General features: G+C 37.4%; 2 protein-coding genes across 2 annotated transcripts in view; both read left to right on the top strand.

Moving 5' to 3' along the window:
- The first annotated feature begins 2,753 nt into the window (after positions 1–2,753).
- On the top strand, positions 2,754–5,429 carry clic3 (chloride intracellular channel 3). The gene is made up of 6 exons (XM_055179758.2): positions 2,754–3,080; positions 3,401–3,510; positions 3,791–3,916; positions 4,051–4,157; positions 4,384–4,559; positions 4,750–5,429. The coding sequence occupies exons 1-6, from the start codon at positions 3,045–3,047 to the stop codon at positions 4,912–4,914; spliced, it is 720 nt and encodes a 239-aa protein (XP_055035733.1). The 5' UTR covers positions 2,754–3,044; the 3' UTR covers positions 4,915–5,429.
- Positions 5,430–5,570: 141 nt separating this feature from the next.
- Positions 5,571–16,236, top strand: part of pnpla7a (patatin-like phospholipase domain containing 7a) — a 38,627-nt gene continuing 27,961 nt past the window's right edge. Inside the window, exons 1-12 of the mRNA XM_073871383.1 lie at positions 5,571–5,771; positions 6,227–6,267; positions 7,751–7,779; positions 8,707–8,807; positions 9,105–9,170; positions 9,455–9,542; positions 11,653–11,732; positions 12,054–12,142; positions 12,254–12,394; positions 12,529–12,688; positions 14,593–14,673; positions 14,753–14,881. Of these exons, the coding sequence (XP_073727484.1) occupies positions 6,245–6,267; positions 7,751–7,779; positions 8,707–8,807; positions 9,105–9,170; positions 9,455–9,542; positions 11,653–11,732; positions 12,054–12,142; positions 12,254–12,394; positions 12,529–12,688; positions 14,593–14,673; positions 14,753–14,881 (987 nt within the window). The 5' untranslated portion in view covers positions 5,571–5,771; positions 6,227–6,244. The remainder of the gene's footprint in view (positions 5,772–6,226; positions 6,268–7,750; positions 7,780–8,706; positions 8,808–9,104; positions 9,171–9,454; positions 9,543–11,652; positions 11,733–12,053; positions 12,143–12,253; positions 12,395–12,528; positions 12,689–14,592; positions 14,674–14,752; positions 14,882–16,236) is intronic.

Below are 16,236 nucleotides of genomic sequence, written 5' to 3' on the forward strand. Positions count from 1 at the left end.
TAATTTTAAATGACATAAGCTATAGCCACGTTATTGACTTTAATGTTCAATAATGATTTAATTTTTTTTTTAGATAAAATTATTAGAGGAACGCATTATTGCATCAAATTTTACCTAATATGTGAACATGTGTTATTCCGCGAACTTTGGCGTTGTACCAGAATCTAGAAATCTACTAATATAACGCCGAGACTGTCACATTTTAAACAATACATTTTCTACACAGAGGAGGTTAACTGCACATTACCGTACTGGGGTTTATAAATGTTGTGAGCGTTTCTTACACGTTTTAATTCCTCAGATAGCAAAATGCAGCAGCAACAGCAAAGAGCCCGTGAGCGCGCTCAGACGATGATGACGTCTGCGACTGCGCTGTCTGCAGCGCCTGCCGCCAGAATAAAGTAATGTAACACGATCTAAACACAATTAAAACGGCGAAAATCTTCGAAAAGTGACAAGGATGCAGCACAGAATTTATAATATTGTGAATATGAAACAAATTAAAAGTCAAATAACAGATTAATGGACGCTTATTTGATTTTGAGGTTGCATGCAAATCCATTTGGGTAAAAAAAAACAAGGGGGCTGAAAGTGTGTTTAACGAAGACATGTGTTGTTTTAACACATTCGTTTCTAGAGTTGCATTATTATTATTATTTACCTTAAATAAAGTCTTATTTTATGCAAAGTGATAATACATTTTTTATATGTTTATATTCTCTACTGAAAGTGTCAGGGTTTTAAAATGATGCATTTAAATACATTTCAGCAGTTAAACTTAAAGGGGACATTTCACAAGACTTTTTTAAGATGTCAAATAAATCTTTGCTGTCCCCAGAGTACATATGTGAAGTTTTAGCTCAAAATATAATATAGATAATTTATTATAGCAAGTTATAACTTTGTAGGTGTGTAGAAAAAAAGTGTCATTTTGGATGTGTCCTTTAAAATGCAAATGAGCTGATATCTGTACTAAATGGCAGTGCCGTGGTTGGATAGTTCAGATTAAGAGGGGGTATTATCCCCTTCTGACATCACAAGGGGAGCCAAATTTCAATTTCAAATGTTCACATGCTTGTAAAGAATGGTTTACCATAACTAAGTTACTGGGTTGATCTTATTTACATTTTCTGGGTTGATAAAAGCAGTGGAGTCCCAATTATAGCACTTAAACATGAAAAAAATCAAATTTTCATGGTATGTCCCCTTTAAAGCCTAGTTGATTACCATTTTGTTGGGGCGATTGAGGACAGGTGGGGGAATGGTAGACATTACAAGGTTGAGAAACACTGAGCTAGAGGAACACGCCAAAATCCAAAGTAAACACTAGATGGCACTAAATGGCTCTTTTTCCAATTCAAAATAAACAGGTTTTGTAGTTATCTTCATTCAGAAGATACTTTGCCTTTGCACGTTATTCTAAAATAGAAAAACAGCTATTTAAAGCTACAGAGGAACCATACATATACATACATATTATGCATGCTTTTTTATTTATTATGTATAGAAAAAAATATGTTTGAAGTTAGATCTTTACTTGGATATATAAAATTAGCCTATGCTAGACTATTGTGGACAGTTTTGAATATATTAGCTGTAATTTTGGTGTCGGTGATACATATAACTGACATATGTGACCCTGCCTATGAAGACTAAAGTCTAAAGTCAGTTTTGTAATTTACTGTTTTCTGCATAAAATCATACCACGTAACGTTCAAAGGCCATGTGTATGATTGAAATCAATGTAAAATCAAGTGAGATCAAACTTTTCTACTATTGAAGTCAATAGGTATACCGCAAAACTCATATACCTTTATAACAACGTTAGGGTGAGTAAATGATGACAACATTTTTGGGTGAACTATCCCTTTAATGGCAGACCTGTTCTAGAGATTTTCTAATAATAGCCTACATGTATGTAATGTGTTATTTTATAATAACATTTGATGTAAGGTAATGTTTTCAAAGTTATTTATTTACAAAAAATGGCCTTTGGCTTACATTCGATTGCAACTCTAAATGAATGCTGTCTACAAAGCAGAGAAATATTTACAATTCCTAGTAAAAAAGTGTTGTTATGGTTACAATGTACTAGGCAAACTAAAACAACAATGAATAAAACAATATTTATAATTAATGATTTGTCATGCACAGGCAAATTCCAGACTTCGGATGTCACGTATAGACGTCACACCTCATAGCTTCAGAGGTTTGCTCTCTCCCAACTCATTTTTCACTGGAGTATCCTGATGTCACAGAAATTCTAGATCGATGAGCCGGCAATAAAATTTCTTCAGGATTGCGTCAGGAATTTATTGCCACACTTTTGATAGAACAAGAAACCACATTCTTAGAAAGAAACGCATAGTATCTTTGGCAGACTATGTGTAACAAATACTTTTATATGTGTAATGCAAGCAAACATATATTCTGTCACTGGATATTTCCATTTTTGTGAAGTTTTCTTCCACAGAACACACAAAACAATTGTAATATGTTACCATTGCTTTCACTGTGTCTTTTTGACAGCCTCTGGTTAACAATGTCCTCATTGTAAATGTAATCATCCTTATTCTCTCACTTTTTGTTGCCTATGGAAAAAGAAAATCATAGGACCGCGTATGTGACTGTAGTGTACACTGCCAAAAAGTTTGATGGCAGACGGCGAGCAGTGTAGAGAGAAACTCATTATGACTAAAGCAGCAGGGAATGAAGGAAGATACAGGTCAGACAGGTTGGGCCAGTGGGCTGGTATTCCGAACACTCGAGACCAATGGGGTGTGGTGGGAGATTGGCCTCTGAAAGGAAATTACAGAAACTACAGCTGGGAGAGGAACAAGGAAAGGCTCAGCTTAAGGTAGCCCATCGATTTGGTTGAAACTTTGGAAAGCAGAGATAAAAGCAAAATCAGATCCAGGTGTGAACACGCGAGTCGAGGAGATTTCTGTGGTGGTTCTCAGGTGATTTTTATGTTAAGAGTCCTCATCCTCCCGAGCCAGCGAGAGACTGTTGGTGACACCAAGTAAAAGTTTGGAGGAGAAGATATGGCGGAGGCACCAAAGGTTGAACTTTTTGTCAAGGTTAGTGATTGTTTGCTATTTTATATATATAATGTGAGAATAAATTACTTGGTTTGTGCCATGTGATGTAACCTCTGTTCCTGTTGATCAGTTGTAAACATAATTACCTGTGGCCCTTACGAAATTTTGTACTACTGATAAGATCTCTTAAAAAATAAGTCAGAGTAAAAGCGAAATTGTTGTGTAAGTGAAAAACATCTTTTCACCTGTCGGTGTTTAAGTATGTTGAGGAAGTAGTAACCCTAATCTTGTTTCACAATGCATTATTATGTCTTTTTGAATGATAAGGTTTTAAATTAACAAGATTTTTTTTTATCAAGGCAAGCGACGATGGAGAAAGTGTTGGTAACTGTCCGTTCTGTCAGCGGCTCTTTATGATACTTTGGCTGAAAGGGGTCAACTTTACCCTTACCACAGTGGATATGAAGAGGTGAGAGATATGCCAGCATCCGGATACAATACACCTGCTTTGCTACATGTCTGTTCTGCATGAGTGGCCGTCTGTGGGGTTTGATGTGTACACTGATTCTGGTTCAGTATGACAACAATGGCCACTTTAATGCATGTGTATGTGAAAAGTGTAATGTCATGTATGCTACATATTTTATGCTTTCAAACCCACCAAATTGGGCCTTGAATAAAGGGGATTACCAAAATGTATATAGTACATGTATTTATGAAATAATTGAATATTTTCTTTTTTTTTTCAGAGCACCCGAGGTACTAAAGGACCTGGCTCCGGGTTCTCAACCCCCGTTTCTCATCTACAACGGAGAGGTGCGCACTGACACCAACAAAATCGAAGAGTTTCTGGAAGAGACCCTCGCACCCCCACAGTGAGTATGCACTCGTACCACCCTGCAGCTAACTTGCTGTATCTTCAAGAGACAAAAATACCTTAGACTTAATGGACAATAAACACTGGCTGAACAGTGCTTGACTTTGTCATGTCAAATGTGTTTTCTCTCAGCTATCCCAAATTATGCTGCCGATACAAGGAGTCTAACACAGCCGGAGATGATATCTTCCACAAATTTTCAGCATACATTAAAAATCCCAATCCTGGACTTAATGACAGTAAGTCACTTTTTATTCTGTAAGACTTTTATTTTGTAAGTCTGTAACTGATGGCATGGCAGTAAAATTCAAACCTGAGCTTCAGGTTTCTTCAGCACTTGAAAAGATTAATCTTAAAAACATTTGACGCCTTCATACCTGTACAGTATCATTTTAAACCTATCCATGTGGCATACCTACCTTCAGTGTGGTATCTCATTGGTTGTGAATTTTTTTATCTTTTTAGTGTTGGAGAAGAAATTTCTAAAGAGCTTAATGATGTTGGATCAGTATCTGTTGACCCCTCTTCCCTACGAACTGGACAAAAATCCAAACTCGGCAAAGTCACAAAGGACCTACCTGGACGGAAATGCACTCTCTCTTGCAGACTGCAACCTTCTACCAAAACTGCACATTGTTAAGGTGCTCATGTCTTTTTCTTATTTACCATAAAAATGCTGTAAAATAAGAAAATTTAAGTATATGTAAAATACTTAAATGTTAAATAGGATTATTAGGAGGCTCTACACAATCTTTAAGATGATCAAGATGGGTTTTCATTTTGTTTTGTGTACATGTATTCATCTGTTTAACCATTTTGTTTACATCATAGGTGGTGTGCAAGAAATACCGTGGTTTTGAGATCCCACCAGCACTAAAGGGCCTGACAAAATATTTAGAAAAAGCATACCAAGAGGATGTGTTTAGCCTTACCTGTCCAAAAGAAAAGGAGATCCTGCTTGCCTACCATTCAGTGGCTAAATATCTCAACAAGTAAAACTGGACTTCAAAGGGGAAGGAGAAAAAATGGGTCAAAAATTGCTTGGAATGTGTTTATGCGTTCAAGATGTCTAATGTATAACCTGTATTGTAAATCACGTTTTATTGATATGGGACTTGATATGGTATGAACCGGTGGAGGTTTTTATTATATCTTTTTTATTATTTAGAAACCACATTTGTGAATATCAGTTTTCCTGCCTTATCATGCCATTTTTAGTATTTAAATGTATGTCATTTTTTTGTCCCTGCTTTAAATGTATGCCTTCTGTTTGATGTGCACTCTCATGAAATAGTATGCTTTTACTAAGACTGTGTGAAATGAGATGTAATTTGAAAATCTACCCCGTGAGAACAAAACAGAAAAAAGCACTACCGTAGACTACTAATGAGATGTTACCGATGTCAAAAGACATTTAATGCTTGTAAGGAAAAACTTTTGAAATGTTTAATATGTAACTACTAAAACAAACAGCTTGCGAACAAATAAAGTCCTTATGGGAAAATGTGTAAGGTTTGATTCCATTTGTGCGAAACTTCAACTTAATTTTCATTACAAATCCACCTGTCATACTGTCAACAAGCGTCAAGTAATAGCCAACAACAACCATTCTGATTGGCCGGACGGGGTTGCATGTAGCCAATCAAAATGCAGAACACTGCCACCCGAAGGACTACCCAGGCAACGGTAGAGATTTGATTTCATGGGACGGAGAAGGAGCTGCCAAAGTTTACGATGCAGTCAAATTTGTATAAAAATTCAAATAAAGTTGGCCAGCAAGCAGTTGTAGGATAAATTATCTCATTTAAACTGGATAATTTGAGCGCGGTCCTCATTTTCGCTGTGTTTTAACAGTAAGTGCTAGCTTGTTAGCTTATTAGCATATTATCTGTCAGTTATAAAAACCTACTAGTTAATTGTTACATTTTGAGTTTTTCTTAAATATACGTATTACAGTTGTACTGTTGTGTAATTGGTGTTTCCTAAAGGACATTGTGACCCTTTCTGCTAGATGACGTTTTGTTTACACCTGCAACACCCATAACATTAGTGCATGTTGTCGCTGCTTGTAACACCTAACAGCATAAACACCAGATCCCATTAAAATGACAGTTTGACATGCTTAATTCTCATCACCTAATGCTGGTTTGCGAATATGTGTTATGTTGCTTTTTAACACGTTACAGAGAAATTTTCAGTTCAGCTAAGCACTTGTTGATTTTTTTTAGGCTTAAGACACACAATAAGCATACAATATGTAAGACAACAAAATGCCGCCTTTATAAATCGAGTTAATGTGCTTTTTTAGGAATGGGGGAAAGTGACGATGGTAACAAGTGTATGTATCCCGTAAGTATCAGTCTGAGGTTTGTCATGCTACCATTGTAATTTTTCACGAGAATCTTCTGTGTTTTGTTTGCTTACTGTTTACAGTATTAACATTGCAAGTTCTTTATGTCCAACTGTGGTTGATAGGTTACACTTAGCATTTGGCAATAAGAAAGGTGGAACTTAAAAGTTGGAAAAAACAGATTCCTGTTACCGAGGCTGCAAAGCAACCATTCTCCGTGTTGTTGTGTAAGATAGGAAGGAAATTGGCTGAATAAGCACTGGCCCCTTTTAAAGTTTAGCTGAACAATCAGACATGTTTCTTTGAAACATGATTTCAAAGAAATCCCACATTAATTGTCTTTTTCGAATGTGCATTTTAAAAGTAGACTGGAAACCTGGGACAAACAGATGAAAAATGATTGACATGATCAAAGATGAATACATTTTAAAATACATTTTTCCCCAGTTGCTTCGTTCCAGAAACAGTATTTTAACATTTCCGGTTTCTGGTTCAACCCTAAAATTGATGTTCCTGAACCGGTTAGAACAAAAAATAAAGTTTCGAACCAATTAATAACGTTCCATGTCAGCTGTGGGACATACAAATAAGTAGGCTGATCATTAGGACATTAAACTTAAATTATTAATCTACATAATTTTCCTTAAGTCTCTATCTTGTCACCAAACATTAAAAAAAGGCTATGTAAGCGGCATAACTATAATTCTGACATGCCTAAATTTGTTTCAGCAATTTACAGGAATTATGACAAGGACAATTTCTGCCATGTCGTTTATTGGCTAACAACTTTAACAAATATTTTTATTAGAAAAAAATACTGTGGTATTTTGAGTTCATTTTGTATGTATGTGTCCTTTTTTAAGATCAGAAAGATTGTTTGCTTGCTTTTTAAAATGCGTCTCTCTGTGTATGCACTTTTGAGTGCACTTAAACACGTGCACACACACAGATGGAGGACGAATTCCAAACGCCGCTTTGGGAAGAAGATGCAGCATAAACAGTCGCTCCACATAAAGTGAAAATTATGTTATTTTTCAGTGCTTTATTCGCCAAAAGTATTTTAATAGACTACAGTATGAGACTCAGTAGCGCAACTCTCTCTTAAGTTTATACGTCAAGAGTTCTGATCTTTGAAGGGCATAGGGGCAATCACGTTTGATTGGAGTTGGACCGTACACATTCAACCGCATATGGTTCTGTGCGTACAGAAAATGCTCACTTGAGCGACTTTTTGCGGTTAAATTGTTTTAAATCATTTAAGTGTTAACAAAGCCTTGCAAGCCTTTGAAACGTGCAAATGATCAATTTTCACCCTATTTAAATTTGCTTATTAATCCGCACATCGCATGCGAGCCGAACCGTGGGTCGTGATATGTACGGATCACAGATCATGCGATCCGTTACTCCACTAATTAGTATAAAAAAAAACATCTTGAAATACTTGGTAGCCTATAACATTTACCTTTTATGATTGAGCATTAGAGACTTGGCCTTGAGTAGGATACTTGTTGGTGGCAAGTAGGGATGCTCCGATCGATCGGCCGCCGATCGGTATCGGCCGATAATGGCATGAAATGACTCGATCGGTGCTCGCTAAATCTGCCGATCTCATAAACCGATCTTTCTGTTTACTTTTGTCATCAAAAGGATCCTGAATGCGGCGGCAATTAAAGACATTTTTTACGTAGCACGAGCATTTTTACAACCCTTTGCTCATGTGCTGCCTGCAGATTTGTATGTCTCTCTTTGCCTTTACAGAGATATGCGTATTTACCGGAGGACGCGCTCCGGTAAACAGCGCGAGGCGTCTTCACATCCCCATCAAACAGCGTATACAACACAAATCTATCACGGACAATTGCATCCTCATGCCAAAAGTTTCTTATTTGCATGCGTCTTAAAGTTTTGAGCGTTTAAACTTTTATTTTCCTCACAGCTGCTTGTCTGCGTTCAGCCGCCGCCCACACACAGCAGCCTGTCATCAGTGCACGTGAACAGAGCGATCTCTCTCTCACGTCTTAAAGCTGCAGTAACCTAATTCATCTCTCAATAAAATTACTCTCTGCTCTTGACTAAAGAATTTTTATACTTCATACGAATGCGTGTATATTTAATTAATACAGTAAAGTCTATGAAGTGTTTTATTTTCAGTACTTTTAGGAGACATAAGCCTTTTTAAAGCCATATTAATGTTCTCTATGCAGAAGAAATATTTGTTGTGCTTATTTATTTGAGTCTCTATTAAAACAATAATATACCTAATTACTGCAAGTAATATAACAAAGGCAACATCCGTGGTATTATTTTTGTAACAGTTACAGTCATCAAAGAGCTTGCATATCAGCTTTAAAAAAAATCGGAATCGGTATCGGCCGATCACGAAGATTACAAATCGGTGATCGGTATCGGCTGCAAAAATCCTGATCGGAGCATCCCTAGTGGCAAGCTTCTCATTTCTCCGATGAGTCAACGACGACCGGAAGTAAACTTCACCGAGTCATATTGCACAGAATTCTTGTCAAAGAACAAAAAAAATACGGTATGGTTACCATTATTTTAAATGAACGATTCTGTTTCGGAACATATTTTTTAAAAAGTTTTTGGTTTCGTTTCTGTTCCTTGCAAAACATCAAAAAATTCTGTTTTTTGTTTTTGTTCCGTGAACCGGTTTAAAACCTTGATTTTTAAATACAAAAAAAACAAAAACATTTTTGATCCAGACTGGGGGTGTTTTTGTTAAAAGAGAAATATATTGGTTTAATAGTGATATACATACAAGGTTTGTGTCTCTGTTTACCTGTTGGACCTTATGTAAATTGATGTGTATTTTCATTAGGCAATTGGGGTTGAAATTCGTTCCCGTCTGCAGCAGTTTGTGGAGGAAAGGATGCAGACCACCATGGTATAAAACCTTATTCATATCTTTCTTAAATTATTTTTGAATGATTTGCACCCGGTTCTCATGTAAAGAAAAACACTTTGAATCAACTCTGAAAAGCTCACAGAGGTATAGATACTTTGGTTTTTCATGTTTAGGTATACATGGGTTAATGTTTCAGGCATCATGTCTAGCAATTTTGTTTAAATGAAAGGGAAATTTTAGAGGAGTATTTTTATATAGATCTTTTACTTTCTCTGTAAAATCAGATAATTCTCTTACGGGTTTGTCATCGTTGTGTCTTACAGCTGACAGGTGTATTGATTGGCGCTGTGGTGGCTGTGTTTCTGATAGGGATCTCTGTGCTTTTTATCTATCGCAGATACAAACTGGCAAGTAAGTTTCACTTCTCTGTCTATATACATAGGTCAAAGGGATGATGTAATAATAGCTTAAGGAACTTGTTGTTAACAGCATATTTCTCAGCTTTGGTGCTTGAATAACAGAGTCCTCTGGTCATGAAATGAAGGATTGTTATTTATGTTTCATATATAAACCCTCAAACGAAGAAGAAACAGCAGCTTGTGTATGTTTTGAGAAGACCAGCAGTGATGGAAGTAAATACAGGGTTCCCACGGGTCCTTGAAATCCTTGAAAGTTTGTGAATCTTTGGGGAAAATTCAAGGCCCTGGGAAGTGTTTGAAAATGTACATACATAGATACAGGTCATTGAAAGTGCTTGAATCTATTTTATGTAAGAAGTTTACTGAAAAAAATCCATATTATTCCCTGTGTAGTGTAGGATAATATCATAAAAATTCTAGACTTTAAGCACACATGCTAAACTGTTCGCTTTAAATGCTTATATCTTCTGCATGCGAATATGAATTCATACCAAAATGCTTTTTTGCATAGTTGCGATTGACACATGAAAATGTCTCTGGTTACGTATGTAACTGTTGTCCCCTAAGAAGGGAACGAGACGCTGCGTCTCCCTTGCCATACTTCCTGCTTCCCTGTAATGCTGTCTTTGGCAATATTTTAGATAGCGATACACTTCCTGGCTCCCGCTTCACCCTGTCTTTGTCGTTAAGTCTCACCATTGGTTAAAGTTAATATACACATTCAGACGCACTTACCACTGGAGGCGTCCCCAAAGTGTCTCCTCAGTGACGCAGCGCGAGTTCCCTCGAAAGGGAACTGTAAAAATGTATCTTAAAAGGTAAAACAATGTAACCTTACTCTCACTTGAAATGTGTCCCCACATTTAGCCCTTGAATTTGAGAGTATTGAACCTGGAAAGTCTTTGAAAGGTCCTTTAATTTTAAGTTAACTATGGTGTGGGATCACTGTAAATAAACAGCGACTTTTGTTGAAGTTTCAGCTAAATCACTCCTCAACTTGGCTCATCTTTGTTCTCACCTTCGCAAACGGAAATACCTATGGCACAGTTTTTTTTAACCTGATGGGAGGGGTTCTAGTGGACCAATCACAGATGTGGTCCGTGTAGAACTGACGCGATGTTAAAAATTTGGCGCAGAGGCTATGGATAACCTACGCCGTAGACCTTACACACGACTACAAATTGGACTTTTTCTGTGATTACATTTTTAGATTTATTCTTATAATTTTTTTTGACGAATAAAAAAGGATTTTTTGCATTTCTTATTCATTTTCAATTGGGGTCATATTGACCACCAAGGGCCTCTTTTGTAAAAAAATAAATAAAAATATTATGCATCTTCAGAACTACCGACTCAAGCCCTGTTTTTTATTTAAATATTGACATATAATGCAGAAAAGTCACAAAATCTTATTCCACTGAGATGAAAGGACATTTTTTTAGGGATGCTTCGATCAGGTTTTTTGCAGCCCATACCGTTTACCGTTTTTTTCTCTCTTCGTGATTGCCCGATACAGATTTTTTTTTTAAGCTGATATGTCCGCGATAGATATGTGTTGTATACGCTGTTTGATGGGGATGTAAAGACGCATCGCGTTGTTGACCGGAGCACGTCCTCATAGAAAATACACTTATCTCTGTAAAGGCAAAAAGAGAAATCCAAATCTACGTAAAACGTAAAAATTGTCTCTAACTGCAGCCGCATTCAAGATCCCTATGATGACAAAAAGTAAACAGAAAGATCGGTTCACGAGATCGACAAATTTAGCGAGTACCGATCGAGTCATTTAATGCCATTATTGGCCGATACCAATCGGCGGCCGATCAATCGGAGCATTTTTTTTATTTAAATATTGACAGATAATGTAGAAAACTCACAAAATCTTATTCCACTGAGATGAAAGGAACCATTTTTTTAACTTAAGAAAAGTGGCTTGTGGGTCATTTTGACCCCAAGGGACATATAAGGGTTATACAAAATGTATAATTTTTTCTATCTGTATTCACTTAAATGTTGACAAGGCAAGTCAAATGTGATTGTTAGTGATGTGCTATGAGGTTATGTTTGTTTGTAGATGTTAAAGCATTTTTGCATGTTTCAAGGTCAACAGGCTGGTGTCCCTCGCTATCGCTTCAGAAAAAGAGATAAAGTTCTCTTCTACGGCAGGAAAATTATGAGAAAGGTTAGTCACACTTGGCTGGAACTGGTAGGATTTGTTCCCTGTTTTTCAATTGGTAATTATTAATCATATTAAAGTGACTTGTTTGCCTTCAAGCTATAAGATAAATGGCCCACTGCACCGACTTGCTTTACAAATGCTCATAGGTTTAATTAAAACGTATCATCAAATTAAACTTTACTCTTCCTACACTAGAGGGCAGCATACAGTCTACCAAACAGATCATTCTGCATGTATTGCACTACACACATTTAGGAGACTAACAGCCAGATCTATTCATTTAATCTACGTCCTTCCATTTGTTTGTCTATTCGTATCTTTCAGGTCCAGACATTGTCCTCTACACCATCCTCCACTTCAGTTTCTAAACAACGCTCACGAAAGAGGCCTAAAGTTTTAACCATTGCTCGAAGGTGTGTCCCTTTGTAATTATTTTCCTAATTCTCATCCCAAATTCTAGGATTGTGTCTATAATTCGGTTTTAATCACAGCCCTTTTGCTTGATTTTCCATGATGTCATAAAGGATCCTACGGATCAGAAAGGAGCCACCCACCATACAGCCCAAAGAGCCCCCTCCCGCCCTCCTGGAGGCAGACCTTACTGAGTTTGATGTGCAGAACTCAAACCTGCCCTCTGAGGTGCTGTACATGCTGAAAAACGTCAGGTGAGCAAGATTGTAGGGTCACGTAGTCAAAGCTGCATGCAAATTACAAAAAAATTTTCAGACCTAAAGTTAAATTAAACAAAGCATGTGCATGTCCTTATGCTAAATACTGTGTGTTTGTGGGTGCATCTTAGGGTACTTGGTCATTTCGAAAAGCCCTTGTTTCTGGAGCTGTGTCGGCACATGGTGTTTGTGGAACTGCAAGAAGGGGAGGGGTTGTTCAAACCAGGAGATGATGATGACAGCATTTATGTGGTTCAGGATGGACAGCTGGAGCTTACCATCCAAGAGCTGGTAAGGATGAGCTAGAATATTTTCCTTTTAGATTGACTGCCTTAAAGCAGACGTTTAGGGTTTAATTCGGTTATCAAGCCAGTGCAGATTCACGCTTTTCACACTACAGTATGCTTTGCTCTCGTCTTTTTAAACCATCCTTTGCTTATAGCCACTTTTACCCAAGTCTAGCCAGCACTTGACACTTTTTGGGCTTTTTAGTTTGTCGCCATAGAATGTTGAAGAGTGACTAAGCACTTTGCAAGTTATTTTTACAATTTTAGCAACATTTTCATAGATGAACAAGTAATTATTAAAACAGTTTGAGAGCTCATAAACATGGAAAAATGTGCAGCACTTTCAAGTGTGAAAAACCAATTAACATTTGAAATAAATGAAATTGTGTTTGATCAAACCCCACAAGCCCTTGATTCACGAACAGCCATAGTCACGTCCTTATATTTTACTATCTTACCTCAAATTAGACAAATTAATCTTTTTTCAATGTGTGCAATTTTAATCTTTGTACAGCGCCTCGTGAATGTGTTAGCATTTAGCCTAACCCCATTCATTCCTATGGCTCCAAACAGGGATGAATTTAGAAGCCACCAAACACTTCCATGTTTTCCCTATTCAAAGGATTAGTACATTTTCTTAAAAAAAAAATCCAGATAATTTACTCACCACCATGTCATCCAAAATGTTAATGTCTGTCTTTGTTCAGTCGAGAAGAAATTATGTTTTTCGAGGAAAACATTCCAGGACTTTTCTCATTTTAATGGACTTTAATGGACCCCAACACCTAACAATTCCAATGCAGTTCAAAACTGCAGCCTCAAGGACTCCAAACGATCTCAAACGAGGCATAAGGGTCCTATCTAGTGACACAATTGTCATTTTTGGCAAGAAAAATAAAAAATATGCACTTTTAAACCACAACTTCTCGTCTTCCTCCGGTCCTGTGACGCGCCAGCGCGACCTCACGTAATACGTCTCACGTCAAGATCACGGATGACGTATGCGAAACTACGCCCCAGTGTTTACAAGTGTGGAGAAAGAGGACCGTTCCGACGTTGTTGTATGTCGAATGATACTAATTATTGTCCTTGTGTCAGTTTATTGTATAAAATGGTCCGCCAATGTGCATTTCATATATGTAACATGTGACCTTTCGACGCCATTAAGCTATTACGTGAATTCGCGCTGGCTCGTCACATAGCTGGAGGAAGACGAGAAGTTGTGGTTTAAAAGTGCATACTTTTTATTTTTCTTGCCAAAAAGGACAATCATTTCGCTAGATAAGACCCTTATGCCTTGTTTGGGATTGTTTAGAGTCCTTTGAAACTGCAATTTTAAACTGCATTAAAACTGTTAAGTGTTGGCGTCCATTAAAGTTCATTAAAATGAGAAAAAATCTTGAATGTTTTCCTCAAAAAAACACAATTTCTTCTCGACTGAACTAAGGAAGACATCAACATTTTGGATGACATGGTGATGAAAATGGACTAATCCTTTAAAGACTGTTACATGAATAGTTACAAGAGAAGTATGGTGGCACAAAATACAACTTTTGTTTGGAGCCATAGGAATGAATGGGGCTAGGCTAAATGCTAACACATTCACGAAGCTCTGTACAAAGATTAAAATTGCACGCATTGTAAAAAGATAGGTATGTATTAATTCATCTAAGTTGAGGTAAGAACATAGTAAAATATTATAAAAACGGTGATGTTTTCCTTTAATCTAGACATTTAATATCTAATACATTAATATAGGTTGCTCCAGGGTTGCCATCACACTATTAATTGTACCAAAGCTTAGATTGGATAAGACTGAGGTATCAGCTAAATAACAATTATGTAAATGAAGCAGTGTTCCCCTGCAGTTTTTCCTTCTGTGCATCTATGTGTGTGTGTGTATTTCAGGATGGCACAGAGCCTGTGGTGAAGGACGTGTTGCCCGGGGACAGCGTTCACAGTCTGCTCAGCATTCTAGACATCATTACGGTATGTTATTTTTGACTTCTTATCCAGCTCCAGTGCATAGAGATAAATTCTTTATTCCGATCTCTGTCTCGTTCTCCAGGGTTATCCTGCTCCGTATAAGACCGTGGCTGCTCGTGCAGCGGTCAGGTCTACCATATTGCGACTGCCTGCCTCAGCTTTCCAGTCTGTGTTTGAGAAATACCCAGAGACACTCGTGAGAGTCATACAGGTACAAGCGGGCCTAAAATCTCCTGTGGATGCGTCAAAGTGACCTTAGACATTAAATATCTTTCTTATTCATGCTGCAGAATGTGTATAAAAGTATTGAACTCTTTTATCGCTTTTTCACAATCCACACTTTTTTTTGTTTAGCATGGTTCTTTAGAGCAGTGGTTCTCAATTCCAGTCCTCGGGACCACCCTCCCAGAATGTTTTAGATGTCTCCTTATATGAAACACCTGATTTCACTCATCAGGCTCCTTAATTAAAGGGGGGTTAAATGGTATTTCAAGCATTCTGACTTATTAACATAGTTATAGAGTTGTTTCCTCATGCTAAACGTAGGGAAAGTGTCAAAAAAGCAGTTGGACATGTTACAGAGTATTTCTGTGCCGAATGCACTTCGCCAGGGTTTCGGAAAGTTTTTTTCGATTACAGGTCCAACTGACGTTTCAGGGTTTTTTTATACGTATCACTTCTTTATATGGGCACTTCCCCCGGAAAACCCCGCCCACCCGTCAATCAGCGGGAGACGCTAGAGCTTGCGAACATCTTATCACGCCACTCAGCTTTGTTTAATTTCAAAACTCAACAATGGCACGAAAGAAGAAGTGTGTTTTTGGATGTAAGGAGAAGACATCCAGCCTTATGAAAACAATGGATATAGTTTATTATCCGGGGTAGCAGTGGAGTTTTGCTTGTGTGTTTGATGCGGTGGATTTTCCCAACCGGGTCATGACGAGTTGCACGCGGTAAGTAAGACTTCTGTCTTATGTTGAGATATAAAGGATGTCATACTACTCTATAGGTACTCCAGATTAACTTCAGAAATGCAGAAATAGTGTGTGTTACGTGAGCTTTAACACACTAACAGGCTGATGAACTGAATCAGGTGTTTATATATATATATATATATATATATAGATACATCTAAATTGATCTGGGAGGGGGGTCCCGAGGACTGGAATTGAGAACCACTGCTTTAGAGGTATAGTTACCCCAAAAATGAACATTATGTCATCAGCAAGATATTTTGAGGAATGTTCATAATCAAACCGTTCACGAGCCCCATTCACTTCCATAGTATTCATTTTTCCTACTATGGAAAGTGAATGGGGCTCACGAATGGTTTGGTTACAAACATTCCTCAAAATATCATCCTTTGTGTTAATCAGAACAAAGAAATGTATACAGGTTTGTAACAACATGAGAGTGAGTAAATGATGACAGAATTTACATTTTTGGGTGAACTATCCTTTTAACAGTGTAGATCTTTACAATGAGTGCGTTTACATGCACAAAATGGTTTTCTTTAATCGGGGAAACCTCATAAACGGCGTAAGCAAAAACTGATCGGCGCAGGTA

This window comes from Misgurnus anguillicaudatus, chromosome 9 (genome assembly GCF_027580225.2).
Source record: "Misgurnus anguillicaudatus chromosome 9, ASM2758022v2, whole genome shotgun sequence".
In the NCBI taxonomy this organism is placed as follows: Eukaryota; Metazoa; Chordata; class Actinopteri; order Cypriniformes; family Cobitidae; genus Misgurnus; species Misgurnus anguillicaudatus.

Excerpts from the sequence above, each read along its gene's own strand:
- clic3 (XM_055179758.2), top strand. The coding sequence starts at position 3,045 with ATGGCGGAGGCACCAAAGGTTGAACTTTTTGTCAAG. Across the intron at positions 4,158-4,383 it reads CAATCCTGGACTTAATGACA|TGTTGGAGAAGAAATTTCTA; the intron begins GTAAGTCACTTT and ends TTATCTTTTTAG. Across the intron at positions 4,560-4,749 it reads CAAAACTGCACATTGTTAAG|GTGGTGTGCAAGAAATACCG; the intron begins GTGCTCATGTCT and ends TTTACATCATAG.